Consider the following 15,403-nt stretch of genomic DNA (forward strand, 5'->3'; position numbering starts at 1 on the left):
AAACAAATATGAATTCAAATCTGTCTATACATGAATTAATAATAGAACTATTACTAACATGCAATATATATATATATATATCTTTTGGTCCTAGAAACTCTTTTGTAGCAAAAGATAGACGAGAAGTAACCAAGATACTAAGTTTCTTATTTATTCTGTTGTCAACTATTAATTGAACAGAATGAGAATGAAGCTATAGGACGTATAGGCCACATATTGTATAATTGCTGGTACAGAGATTGCACTTCTTTGCACTTTGTCCCTTCTTTATATATTATGTACATGTTTTATATCAAAGAGTGACGTTTGTGATGTATACAATTATCTGTGATATCGATCTTGCTAAATATTAGATTAAGACTTTGCATTGACGTATACTGTAATAAATTACTTGCATTGAATGTGTTGGCAAGAACATCTTTTGTAGATTTTGATATTGTCCTCAGTTCCAGGCCGTATAGGTGACTCCCATTAGTCGAAATCATATGGAGGCTGGCAATACCTGTTAACACATGTGGAGGCAAGTAATGCTTGTGGAAGCTATCACTTCCCATTATTGTAGACTGTTGACGCTCGCAAGGTCCAATACTGGTAATGTGCAGGGGCAGACCACTATTGTTAGCGAAGACATGTGGAATCTGGCAATACCCATTACTGGGCATGTGTAGTGGCTTAGAATATATTGGACTTGGCATGCAGAAGTTAGCAATACTTATAACTTGTGGCATGAATGTTCCAACACTATTTCTTACTAGGACAAAAGGAGGGTAGCAATTCCTGTTAAAGGGTTTATGTGGCAGCTGTCAATATGAGTTAACAGGACATTTAAACAGCAGCCATAACCAAAACGGATAGCATTCTTTGGCACCAGTTACCATGTTAATAATGATGCAAAAAGTCAATGGCAGCATATTGGTTCACTGTGAAAATAGAAAAACCTATTACTACAGCGCTCACAGAAGCTGACCGTGCTGGAAACTTGCGGCATGCAGACCGACACTAGATACTGGTCGATTGTAGACATTGGCATTGCTTGTTATTCTGGGCACGAGGTAAATTGGAAATGCCCGTTACTGCGAGGATGTGGTGGCTGGAATACTGGAGGCAAATCAAGCCAGCCAATACCTTTCGATGTGGGTATATTAATGCTGGAAATAGTGATTACAGTGCGCATGTAGAGGCTGTCAATACATCTTACTTGTGGAACCATACCATATCGATACTGACTAAATGTAGAAACTGGCCAAACCAGTTAATGTTCAAGAGAAAGAGGGTCCAAAACGGAACCCTACCGTCCCCTGCACACCTTCAAATCCTGTCACAAGACGGTTAAATATTAATTCAACTTTGTTTTTTAGAGTATTTGCATTAGTAACCGAGAAAAGGCAAACAACGCTTTATGTATTTGATACAGATGGTTGATGATTTCATCAGAGAACACATATAACAGAGAAGGTTAAGTTCACTGTGGCTTGCTGACGCGTTTCGAGATGATACTCCCTTCTTCATGAGCCAAAAAGTATTGAACTGTGACAATACATAGCAGAGAATGACTAAGTCAGCATTGTAGTGGTAGGGTATTTTTTTTTTTTTTTTTTTTTTTATTTGATTTAGTTGAAAGAACAACTTTACAAATATTTTTCTTTTCTTCCATACAAACAGTACAAAATGGTAGCATATTAAGAGATTAGAAGAATAGTGAGCAAATTTTGACAGTAAATAAGTAATACATTATAAAACCCAAAAAAAAAAAAAAAGAAAAAAAAAAAATAGGGAGGAGAATAAGTCCTGGAAATTTAAAAGCTACATATTTTTAAACTATACATGTAGCAAGTTGTTATTGTTTATCTGTTTCACTTTCACTGATCCATTGTACAAGATTTGTTCCATTAATGGTTAATATGACCTTTTTTTTGCTCTTCTGGGAATGCAGCATCTAGGATTGCAATGGTTGCTATTCGCACAGATGTTTTCGAAGAGTTAAAGATGGCTGCCCATATTTCAGTATCTGTGCGCACATGATATTTCATATTCATACATTTGATTAGCTTGCCACGATGGAAATCAAAGGCTCTACATTTCATAATTATATGTTGTAGTGTTTCTGTGGTGGTGATGTCATTGCAAAATCGGCAGTGACCCGCTTCTTTTTTGATCATGCCTCGTCTTAATAGTATTTCATTGACTGGCCATTGGTTAAAGCGGAATCTTAAAATTTTCGATCTTAGTTGAGGAGAGGGACATTTCGTCAGGTAATCAGCCAATGTTCGGAAGTGTTTATGACCAAAGAGAAGTCTATCAAAGTCTTTGAGATTGAGACATTTCTCCTGAGTTATCACCCAATCCATCTGAAAGAGCTTAGTTTTAGCTCTATTTGGATTTGTTATCAAGATGTCAAGTGAGATATCCGCTTTAGCCAACGCGTTTATAGCATGATTTCTCCATTGTTGTGGAAAAATGTGAGCAGAAGATGTTAAATAAACAGCTAAAACTGCAAGGCTATTTCTCATCGAAATTCCCATCATACATTTTCTGAGCAAACTGCATATTTTCCAAGTTATTTGGGCTTGGATTGATATAAGCCCCAGTTCAAATCTCAGAAGCATGTTAGGTGTACTTCTCGGTAAATTTAAGACTGTTTTCCAAAATTTTGCTTCTATGCGATCCCAGAATATAACAGGTTTGGGTAGCATAGATTCAAGTCCATATGTGATGACTGGTATAATTTTCTGCTGGTAGAATGACATGAGAGGGGCACAAGAGAATTTCCCGAATTTTGCATGGATGATTCTTGCTTGCGAGGTGAGCATTAATAATTTAGCTCGCAACGACAATTCAAAGGGATTATCGAGAGTTGAGTTAGTGAAGTTGGTCCCCAAGTATTTATACTCCGAGACCACTTCAAGTTTATGATTAGAGATTGTCCAGTGAAATTTGTTATACAAGGTCGCTTTCGGTTTACCCAAAATGATGACTTGGGTCTTTTTTTGGTTCACAGTAAGATTGTTTCTAAAGGTATACTGGTCAAGTACATCCAACAAAATTTGTAAGCCAGAAGGCGTCTGGGAGATAAGAACCAAGTCATCAGCATAGAGGAGCCATGCTATCACTTGTTTGCCTAGTTTAGGTGAGTCTGAGTGAACTGCGGCAAATTCATCAGCTAAATCTAGCAGAAATAAATTGAATAAGGTGGATGCCAAGATGCACCCTTGTTTTAGACCTCTAGCTGTCATTATACGTTTGGATAGGGTACCTTCCATACTCAGCTTGATTTGTATAGAGGTGTTAGAGTGAAGAAGACCCACGATCTTAACTAGGGATTCAGGACAGTTGTATTTTATTAGTTTTCTGATTAGTAGATTTCGGTCTACTGAATCGAAGGCCATACGAAAATCAATGAATGCTAAGTAGAGAGGTTGTTTTCGTTGGGCGTAAGACATCTTGAGTGCATTCAGGATTGTAAGATTTATTGAGGTTCCTAATCCTGAGACGAACCCAGATTGAAAAGGGTCTCTACGGTGAGTTGCGAGAATCCAGGCATTCAAATCGCGGAGCACTAATCTGCAGAAGATTTTGCCGGAGACGTCCAGCAAGGCTATTGGGCGATAGCTCATCGGATTTTGTCTGTTGCCCTTTTTAAAGATCGGAACAATGATTGAGTGGGACCAAGATCTTGGAATATTTTGATGTTGTATAATTAATCGAAATAACGTGTAAAGTATGGAAGTCCACACGTCCACATTTTCTTTTATTACTGCGTTCGAAAGTCCATCCGGGCCTGGGGCACGTGACATGCTGGCATTTTTGATGAGATTTCGGATATCATCTTCATCAAAATCAAGCTTAAAGTTGGAACAAGGCATGTCTAATGATCCGGACCCAAGAGGAGCTGCATATATCCCTGAGAAATGAGATACCCAGTCATTTTCTGATACCCCATTTATCTGAGAGGCAAGCTGTGGTGCTGACGTGACTGAATTAATTAATTTCCAGCTTTGTGCTGAGTTCTTTCTTAGCACTTGATTTAGCATTAACTCGCCATTTTTTTGATAGTTGGTGATCTTATGATCCCGCATCCAATTTCTATATGCGGTTTTAATGGTTCTCAATTTTGAGGCTTTGTCTGGTTCTGCTAGATGTTGGATTTGTCTCTTTTGTTTGCGAAACAGTGCTTTCCTTAGGCGAACTACATTATCGCATACCTGAGTTCTTTTCCCATAGGATTTGTGATGCGTTGCATATAACTGCATCAGTTGAAACGGTTCTGGTTCATTTATGCTAATATTTTGGGACTGATCATTCTCAAACGTTTGTAAGTGATCACGATAACGTGTTAAGGATTGCTTAGTCCATTTTAGCCGATTTAAAGAGTTGTTAATATTAGCTGACCCACTGTAAGTTTGTCTTGGCGCACTTCTATCAAGATTTAACATGAGATTGCATGTAAGTGGCTGGTGATCACTATACTCAGAGGTTTTAACTGCAAAGTCAGTTATATGGTCAAAAAGACATCTAGTGACAAATATGTAATCAATGATAGCAGTATAGTTTCTGCTCCGCCACGTCGGAAGAGGTGGAGAATCAGCTGTGCTGGTACCATTTAGCATAATTAAGTTCCATGCTTTCGCAAACTTAGTCCAAAGATCAGCCCGTTCATTTTTTTTAGCAGAGTCGCCTCGTAATAGATGTAGATTCAAATCACCTGCAAGAATGATGTGTATAATGCCATTGTTCAACATAATGTATTCAAGAGCAGTTGTGAGATTTTTAAAAAACATAGCAACTGTGATACTCAAGGGATTCCAATACACATTTAAGCATGCAATCTTGCAAGATTTAACAACAACGAGGGTACATTGTATAAATGGATTTATCGCCGGTAATGCAGTTAGATGTAAATTTGCTCGTGTGTTAATAGCAGTAAGTAATCCGGACATAGGTCGGCCTTTGTCTGCTCGTATGGCCGGCTCCAAAAGCATTTCAAAATTATTCCAGCTTGGAATAGTGGTGAGCCAGGTTTCCTGTAGCAGTATGATGTCAAAGTCTTGGAGTATACTCTTAGGGTTATTAATCAAATGGTTATGGCCTCGAGTATTCCAGCTGACTAGGGATAGACATACTTGTTTATTGGTTGTATCTAGCTATACTCTCGTGATCTTGGTTTGTTCTTGTGGATACTCTTTTCGTTCTCCGATGTTATAAATTGAGGTGGGGTATTGTGATTTTTGCAGTGTTTTGAGACATGACTTCAGAGGATGTCTTGCAGCATCAGATCGTGAAAGTTTAAAGCCCATTTCAAATAGAGCTTCTCGCGCTGCCCATATCACATTATGTACAATCAGAGAAGTCGTCCACACAAGTACCACACCTAAGTCATTTTCGTTTTGGAATTCGATTTGATCAATATCTTGTGATTGAATGTCTCTGAGTGTTGATATATCAGAGAACAAATTGAGCACACTCTGGCGGTTCAAAATATATTGATGAGCCTGACGACACCCTAGTAGCAAGGCATGTCTTGTTACAATTTTGCCTTGTACCTTTTTCAATGTCATGTTCATATGCTTGTCTGGTTTACTGCTGCTCACTTCACAGGATTTGTCTGTATCAACCTGTGATGGCATTGTTTGTTTTTTATTGTTGTCATCATTTTTTTTTTGAGGCAACATGCGCTGCGATTCCGAATTTATCATCCATAGACGCGCAATGGACTCTTTTATTTCATCAATGTCTTTTTGTCTGTTAATATTGTTATTTACTGAGTCCTGTGCTAAATTATGCTGATCTGGGAGTACTGAGTCAGCAAAAGATACTCGTTTGGGAGTAGTCTTGTTCGATTCTATGCTCTGCGCAACCATGATGTTAGCAACGGAGCATTTCGCAGGTCCATTGGCTGTAATGGGAAGCCTGGGGGGTTCAAATTTTCGGTTCTCTAAGTAGAGATCAATCTCTCGTCTCAAGTTTTGCCTTGATACAAGCGTGTCGTCAGTTGTTTTGCTCAAGCTATTTTTTACTGGATGTAATGGAATTTGACTAGCCTTTTCACCATTGTCTTGAGATGTCAAGCGGTGAGTGGAGTGATGACCTTCAGCAAGTTTTATTAACTCATCAAGAGGAGGATGATCTATAATTACTCGAGGGGACTGGCAGGACTCTAAATATTTAGATTTCCTCAATTTGGTTAATGCATCATATTTTTTTGTTATAATCCCAGAGACCACTTGGGTAGTGGTGTTGGCACGTGATAGATTGTTAATAAAATGTCTCGTTGACGATGAGACTGTCATTTTTGCCATTTTGACATTTTTGGATTTTTTTTGAGATGGCAGTTTTTTAGGTTTGACATTTTTACCCGCTATATTTTTGTTGATTCTAGCATCGAAAACGGGGTATATAGACTTCTCAGGTGCAACCGCTCTGTTCGCTTCCTCAGGTAAGGTTGTCATAGAGGAAGCTTGAGTTAGATCATGAGACTGGGCTGGGATAGAGTTATCTGTAATGATGCCGTTTACAAACGGTAGCTGAACATACGTTTCAGCGGGTGGCGTGGTCTGTAGTTCTTGTTGTGTGTGTCCCATCTTGGCCTTAATTTCTACATTCTGAATATTTGGATCTTTCTTTGTTTGTGTGTGCGCATCTATAAGAGCTAAGGTTTTGCTTACTGTTTCTGGGAGCTTTTTATTAATGAATATAGACATCTTTTTTTGGAACTCAAGTTCTTGAGTGTGTTTTTTAGCAGAGTCCTTTCGGAAGGATGCCAATTCAGATCTAAATTTGAATATTTCGGAGTTAAGCAGATCAAACTTTTCTGTGAGCACTCTAAGTGTGCCATCAGTGGATTCAAATAATTTGGCAAGAGACATAAGTGCTATATTCATAACCTCTAAGGTTAGATTAGCGGGTTTAGATATGTCCGTCAAGTTAGGAGTTGAGGCTTGATGACCATCTTGCACTCTGCGAGGAGTTGGAGGGATAAATGAGATCTCAACTGCAGTGCTACCACTAGATTGCTGGAACATGTCAGGGGATTGTGAGAGGTTCGACCTTTCTAGACTGGCTGTGAAGGAAGAGTTAATCGAATCTAGGTCAATTATGGCTGCTTCTACAATTTCATTCACAGGAGGACCTGTGTACGGTACTCCAGACAAGGCATTTCTTAACAACATGCTATCAGACATTGATGCAGACAGCTTTTCATTGTCAGTCATTAAAGATGCATTACATACGATCTGAACATTAGGATCAGCTGTTTGATTGTTACAAGAGATTTGGACCTCATTGGTGGTGGGGGTTATCGGAGATTCCGTACACACCGCAATACTTGCCACTTCAGCATGTCTCAAGGCTCCAAACCCATATTTCCGTATGTCTGTGTTACGGTCCTTCCGATCCTTTTTGTGATATGATATTTTAGATTTTTGTCGAGAATTTTGTTGAACTGGTGTAGAACACAAGGTGGATGGAACAGCGTTTAAGATGGGGCTTTCGCGGTCAGGATGGATCTCAGTCATAATTCTTTGTCTTGTATTGACCGGCATGCCCGATGTCAACCGGAGAAAGCCGTTAGGGCAAATGGACATGAACACAAGTGAAACTCAATGAGTTGCAACGTAAAATCGTAATTGCTCAAATCTTAGTTTTAGACGGGGAGCAGTATTACGAAGTAGGCACTCGGCCCTGTCGGTAAACCCCGTGTGAGTGTGAGCCTCAGTACCACGGAGCCCCGGACGCCGCGGCGAAGCGGCAAAGCGGGACTCCACGGGACTCGCTAGGGTGCGCGCGCGCGGTGCGCGCGACCTCGTTCTTTTATGGGCCCGCCTCCAACAAGGTTACCAATGGCCTAGACAAAATAGAAATAAATGCAGTATAAACTTGGGTCTTGAAGGCAGGATCAAATAGCAAGTATACTTAGCGGGTTCAAAGTCACCTGCTGGTAAATGCAGTACAAGAGTCCACAGTAGTCCACAGTGATTCAAGCTCCACAAAAGTTCAGGGCTCGGGAGCAGAGTAACGCGGCAAAGCGGGACTCCACGGGACTCGCTAGGGTGCGCGCGCGCGGTGCGCGCGACCTCGTTCTTTTATGGGCCCGCCTCCAACAAGGTTACCAATGGCCTGCTGGTAAATGCAGTACAAGAGTCCACAGTAGTCCACAGTGATTCAAGCTCCACAAAAGTTCAGGGCTCGGGAGCAGAGTAACGCGGCAAAGCGTAGTGGTAGGGTAATATTTAACTGTCTAGTGACGGGATTTGAAGGTTTGCAGGGCACGGGAGGGTTCCATTTTGGACCCTCTTTCTCTTGTGCTTACCTGTTATTGTGGCTCTGTGCCAGGGTCATTTTTCCTCCCCTGCACCTTAAATATTATGACTTAACTAAATTCCTAGCTAATTGACTCTAGATGAGCACCCTCAATTTCTCTCTCAAACCAGTTAATGCTGGCATGTTGAGGTTGTAAATACTGATTACTAGCGACATGTGGTACTTTGCAACATACGTTACTGGGTGCATGTAAAGGCTGGGAATATAATTTACTGGGCACGTTTAAGTAAATAATAGTGTTTAATTGGATCAAGTGGAGGCTGCCGTTCCTGTTATTTCAGGGCTAGTGGACGGTAGCAGTGCCCATTTCTGGGGTCATGCTGATGATAGCAATGGCCATTGCCAGGGGCAGGCGGGGTCTAGCAACACTCGTAACCTGGGCATGTGAGGGCTAGAATACTTGATAGCAGCATTGTTTAAGCTGGCAACAACTGCTACTGCGGTCATGTGAAAAACAAGGGAACTGGAAAGCTGTACATGTAAAGCTGAAAGGGCTGGTGGCATGTAAAAACGAATACTACCAACCTACTGAGCTACATTGAAAACTGGCACTACCCATTTCTAATAGGCATGCCGAAGCTGTCCACTAATGCCAATCATAGAATGTGCAATTTGTCATTCATTTTAACTGGCAGCCATGCAAAAAGGGGTGCACTGCAGCACTGTTGAAACTAGCAACATTTGTTTCCACTCTACACATGGTAACTGTGTGTTACTTTGGATATGTGGAAGCTAGCAATATCTATTATTGGGGCATTTGATAACTGGAATTGCTGGTTACTGGGGTCACATGAAAGCTAACAAATCTCTAATTTGGCAAGTGGACACACAATAACTGTTTGGTGGGCTAAAACTGACCGGCCACTATTACCCCTGCAGTGATCTGCTTAGAATTTTATGAAGGCATGGTGCTTTACATTTTTGAAGAGCAATGAATATACTTTTGGAATGCCAAAAGCTATGTTTCAAGGTCGAAAATGGTTTATGGTCTTTCCATCGACTGCTGTTGCATCTATTGCCATTCCATTGAATGTTTTTCTAGCGCAACTAAAAAGACTCTGAAACAAACATGGGAATGCATGAAGATTAGCAATGAACTGGACTGAAGAAAAGTAAAACTTGAAAATATTGCTATATGACTTGGTAGCAAATGGGAGAATGAACGGCAAGGTCTTATTGGCTGAAGACCTAAAAGTAAGGGTCTCGGTAGAAAAGGTTTCCCAAGAAAATGTTGAGCATACTAAGAACACAACAGTTCGTCTGCTTGCTTTTGGGGGAACGGGCTGTTCCATCATCACTGGGTGAGAAGATTCACAGCTTTCATTTGAACTTCCACTAGGGCAGAGCTGATCACTCTACAGCGTGACACTACAGTCAAGTCAAGGCTTTCATAGGGGTGAGCAGGTAATTTCTTTCACATTGAACTTGCAAGTCAAAATCCTTACAATCATACTTACAGGATCCGCTAGAATCACAACTTGTACTGTTGCTTTCCCGGGGGTATCCAGGCTAACAAGGGGAGTCAAAATCTGGTGGTTTTCCTTTTTAATCTCAGCTTCAATGTTTGGTAACTTATAAAAAAGGAAGAAAAAAGAACTGATCAAAGATCCGAAGCTCAGAATGGAGGTTTGTAACAGGGGGCAAAAATGCAAGTTCCAGGTGACTAGCCAACCATAAGTGACTTGCCACCTCAATTCTATACATACACAAAGCATGCCATTGCTTCCTTGCAAAGATATTTTCACTAGCCAATGGCTAATTGTGAGTGTACATTTTGTGCCCTGTTTGTAATATGCATTACATTTCATTGCTTTGATTCCCCATTTGCTCTGTGAATAAAATAGAGGAACCCACTCCCCTCCCAATCAATGAGTCTATAATTTTACAGATAAATAACAGCAAGAGAAACAAACTCAAAAGGAAACAGGCATTGCGTCAACCAGGAATCAGCATTTCTCCAGACTCAAAGAGAGTTTGAAGGTATTTAGACCACATATGTCAATATATCTGTATCCTGTGACAGCAGCAATGTGAGAGTCAGTCAATGAAAATGTTGTTGGTTTAATAAGTAATGCTACTCATATAGAAAATTGCTAAAGAAGTTACATTTTGCTTAAGTCGAATATGGCTGTCATTGAAGATGCAGGCGTGCCGAGTATAGCATGTCAAACGTCATAGATCGTGATGAAGCCATGTGAGCTTTGCAATTTGATGCAACACTGGTTTGGCAATTTAATGGCATAGTTAGTGTTCTTACTCCATTAAATCGAATATCTGTGCCTAATAGGTTCTCCTTCAGGTGATCAAGATAAATCAAGCAGTACAAAAAGGGGACTTGAAAGTCAATGCTTTAACTTGAGTCCTTCCTCTCTTCTATCTGCCTCTCTACCTGGGGTGTTCCCCAGGGGTCTAACCTCTCTCCCTGGCTTTTCAATCAATACCTGGCACTTCTCGCCCATCGCATTGCATTGCCTCTTTCTGATCCAATTTTCAGTGCTATGCGGATGACACTCAACTCATTTTCAGGCTTCACTCGGCCATCTCTGCCTTAATGCCAGTAAGACGGAGACCCTCCTCATCGGCATATCCTCACCCTCCTATCCTGTCACTCTCTGGCCGGCCTCCCTTGGCCTTCCTTCTACCCCCACCTGCGAGACTAAGAACCACTGGGTCATCTTCGACTCCACGCTTTCCTTTTCTGCCCACATCTCTGAGGTCTCTAAAAAGTCAAACTTCCAACTGTTCCTCCTCAGAGGTATTCAGCCTTTCCCCTCCTCCCCCAAAAGCTCACTATATCTCGAGCCCTGGTTCTCTCAAGGCTGGATTACTCTAACAACCTCTTTCTAAATCTGCCTCCTTCTACTCTCTGCCCTTTGCAACTAATCCAGAACAGGACTGCAAGACTTGTCCTGGGCCTCAAGCCCTGGGATCGTATCTCTCAGCCGTGAAATCTTTTTATTGGCTCCCAGTGGCTTCAAGGATTAAATTTAAGACCCTTTGCATTGTCCACAAGGCTGTTCTTGGGCCTGGATCCAACATAACTTCAACTCTCCCTCCGCAAATACCTTCCCTCCAACTCCCTCAGGGTCAGTGGTTTCTCAAAGAAACGTCCTGGGAGTAGATCTCCGTCTTCGGCTGGGGCCTCCCTGTCACTCTGAAACTTGAGGAAACCCATCTGTGGAAGCACCTCAAGAACTTCCTCTTTGCTTCTGTCTTCTCTCCTCCCCTGCAGAGCTGTTCTGTTTAGTCATTGTGCAACTGGATAGCCCGCTTTCGGGCCCAGGTACTACCCACCCTGCCACGCACCTGCATTGCCTCCCAAGAACCCTTGCACTTTGGGTCTGTATTTGTATCCCTACAGTTCCCCCCCTCCCTGCACTTATCAGACACCACCAGTCTGTACCTTTTACTTAGTATTTGTCACTTGTTTGGCCGCACTACCATTTTGTTGTTGTTCTTCACTCATATGCTCAGCACTTTCCACCCCCCCTCCCCCGCACTGTCCCCCCTCCATCTCTCCTGCACATTGTCAATGTCACTGGCCTAGTAAGATCGTTGTTTCTATTCTCCCTTGTTCCCCTCCCTCACCCGGTCATGCTCTGAAACACATGGGTATGAGCGCAATACAAATAAAATACCAATATCAACTCTGTGTGACAGTATCATAGCTAAGACTCTGTGTAAGTGCTACTTTGCAAATCCCTTCGTGCCTGGAAGCCTCAACAGTAGATGTTGTATAATTAATTATAATAAATAACACGCTTTGAGGGATCAAGGTGCATTAGGCAGCAGGGGGACATACCTCGTCCTTTGGACAGGAGATTGCAATCCTTCCAAAAGCTGTTCCATGGTCCACAGATGTTCCGATATCCTGCAGTTCCAGTTTACACTAGAATGTAAAATTGCACATTGAAACTTCATGACTGAAAAGGTTTCCAGCTAGAAGAGATTGGACAAATGGTTGCGGACCTTTTCAAATCTAGGACACTTGGTTCAGTCAGACGGAGACAGTGCAAGACTCCACTCTTAGTATAAGGCTGTACCACCTGAGTGCATGGTAGCATAGACGGAGCAGTCAGGCTTATCCTAGGAGGGAGAGAGGGATGTAGGAAGGTACATAGAACTTGTAGTACACCAAGGATTCAACAGAACCACGGACAACCAGAAGCATTATAAAAAATATAGGTTTATTTTAAATACAAATATAGGCCAAGTTAGGACTTGGGGTAAGTACTAGTCAATCATAAACACAATATAAAAACACGTCACTAAGCTTGAAGGCACACAGGCCAAAGCATCAACCCTGTTTAGAACACTAACAGTATTTCTAGGCAATTCAAAACTTATCAACACATTCATTATAGGCAACACCTATTCATGAGGGGAAGAAAACATTAGTTACTTTTAGCTTACGATCTGTAATTCAAGGGTAGTAGACCCTAAAAGTTCTACCGTGACACTCAGTCAAGGAATCACGTAGTAAATCAACGGGACAATATACTTTGCAGAATAATGGCACACTTATTCTAGGAACAGTAAAGATCTACAACTACATTTGGGATAACAGTTATACTCGAGGTAAGTAAACCCTTTTTGTGTAATATTCAATTACAGTTGCTTTTCAGTTTACAGACTAAGGAAAGCAATAACATGTTACTTATTTTTGGAAGGCACACAGCCACCACAAGGTCAGTAAAACCTTTATACTTTTGTAAGGCGCTACCAGCAACATAAAAGGTAAGTATGACCTAGGCCGACTAATTCTGGACAGGCTAACAGCAAGTTAGGGGGAGGCAAGACCGAATTGGGGACACTCATACAATTATCCAAACAGGAATAATAAAGCGAAACCAACAGCATTACTTTTGGAAAGAGAGGAAACCGATTCACAAATGAGTAACATACCCTTCAATCTACTTTCAGTTAGAATGGCGAGACAGTTTCTAAGGAAAGCAAGACTTTGAAAATACTTATTTAAGAAGGCACACAGCTTATTCAAACGTTTTAAATCCTATGTATACTTTTCAGAATTACAGAACATATTTAAGGTAAGTATTAACTTTTTATAAGTATTCACTGTGAGAGTTTAAAGTTACCAACTAACTCTTTTACAAGTAAGTACACTTTTCTTTCAACATTTTCAAAGCTGCATGGGTTTTTCCTGCATCCCTACACATGAGCACTCATGATGCTGCTGCCTCACACCTCAAAGGAATCTGGACTACCATGACATTCACACCTCCTTAACTATGGGTTAGTTCCCTCCATCTGGTCACACTGCTACACTCTCTTGACTCACTTCCTTCTCAGCCTGTCTCCCACGCTTACAGGCTTGATTGCACTGCGTTTTCACCCATTGCTAGCATTCTGAATCTAGCTGTATTTTAATCTAGCTGTGTTTTTGCATTTAGCTAAAATCAAATCTGGCTGTGTTTTTGCATTTAGTTTAGAATCAAACCTAGCTGTGTTTCTGCATTTAGCTAAAATCAAATCTAGAGGAGTTTTTGCATTTAGTTTAAAACCAAATCTAGCTGTGTTTTTTCATTTTGTTTAAAATCAAATATAACTCTGTTTTTGCAAATATGCTGTGCCCTTGGGTGTACTGCGTGTTTTTCCTGTAACCTGCTGGCCCAGTGTCTGCATTGTTCCACTTGTTCTACTCTGCCCTGCTGACCTCCTCCCTCTCTCTCTACCTCACCCATAGCGCTTTCTGTTTCTCCTATCTTCTCTAACTGTTTCTCCATCGACTATCCCTCCCGTCTCACTAAGTCTGGTAGGAAGAGGTTCAAAAAGGATATCTTGGCCTCTAACCCTGGTCTCCCTTTCGCTGACACTTACTCCAGCGCTTCCTCCAGACAGACCATCACAGACATCCTCTTTGTAGTTCCTTCGCCAGACCTATGGACTCTTCATATGATCTCTGTGCTCTGTCCTTTCTCCCCCTCTCCCATTAATGATGGCACCCACTGGGAAGCCCTCATGCTCCCCTTCGACTCCTCCAAGCTCACCATTAATGTCTACCTAAATGGCACCATCATGGTCCAAGGCCCTCAGGCCAATCTGCTCTTTAATAGACGCTTCCCTTGCCTCATCAATTTCCTTTCATCTCCTGCTGTCCCCTCTCCGGCTTCCCGGTCTCCCACTTTGACGCCCCAGTGACTACCTTGCCCTCCTTTCCCTCCTCTTCTGCCCCCCCTATGGCTCCTTCCTCACCTCTGCAGGGCTTACCTCTGATTTATACCCCTCCCCAGAACTTCTTTAAGGCTGGCAACCCTCTTCATCTTGCAACTCTCAACTCTTGCTCTGCAGTCAAACACTCCTCTGACATCTGCCGCCTCCTCGAAGAATTCGACATCGATATCCACGGTCTCACTGAGACATGGCTGTTGGCCATCTCTGTCACAAGCTTTGACACTCTGCTCCCTGGCGGCTACAAGATCCTCTCCAGACCCAGATCCAACCGGTCCGGAGGGGGTTATCCCTGATCTTCCCTGAGTGGATTCCTGCCTCTGTCATTCCACGCAAACCTACTCCTCTTTCGAATGCCTTGTCTGCAGGCTCTCTCTCTCTCCCGGCCACACTCTTAACATGGCTACAATCTATCGGCCACCTGGTCAGATCACCTCATTCCTCTCTGAGTGGGCAGACCTCTCCTCCTCCCCCCTCCTGTCCTCAACCATTCAACTCCTTCTTGGTGACCTCAATATCCATCTAGATGCTCCCTGTTCCTCCTCTGTACTCCTTCACGACCTCTGCGATACACTCTCCCTTTCTATTCTGCCCTCTGGCCCGACTCATTCTGCAAGGCACACGCTGGATGTTTTGATCTCCTCTGACCTCCCCCTCTCCTTCCCTCTGACCACTCCTCCCTCCTGGAGTGGATCACACCCTCCTTTCCTCCCATCTCTCCTTATCTACCCCCCAGGCCAAGCCAACCCCAACACTGCCACCTACCTTCTCGGACATCTGGCCCATGAAGCGTGTTTCAGTTGAGCCTTTCGCCGCAACCTTCTCTCCCTCCCCTCTGCCTCTGGCTGACTCACATCCTGACACAGCCCTTCCCTTGCTCTACTCTTCTATTTCTGAT

The 15,403-nt window shown here is 42.2% G+C and overlaps 1 protein-coding gene across 1 annotated transcript in view; it reads right to left on the reverse strand.

Annotated features, from left to right (window-relative positions):
* GLOD4 (glyoxalase domain containing 4) overlaps nucleotides 1–15,403 on the reverse strand; it is a 141,276-nt gene that overhangs the window by 36,970 nt on the left and 88,903 nt on the right. The window contains exons 6-7 of the mRNA XM_069615172.1: nucleotides 12,119–12,205; nucleotides 9,774–9,887 (exon numbers count right to left, since the gene is read on the reverse strand). Of these exons, the coding sequence (XP_069471273.1) occupies nucleotides 9,774–9,887; nucleotides 12,119–12,205 (201 nt within the window). The remainder of the gene's footprint in view (nucleotides 1–9,773; nucleotides 9,888–12,118; nucleotides 12,206–15,403) is intronic.

Source organism: Ambystoma mexicanum, chromosome 9 (genome assembly GCF_040938575.1).
Source record: "Ambystoma mexicanum isolate Mex_15411 chromosome 9, UKY_AmexF1_1, whole genome shotgun sequence".
NCBI lineage: Eukaryota > Metazoa > Chordata > Amphibia > Caudata > Ambystomatidae > Ambystoma > Ambystoma mexicanum.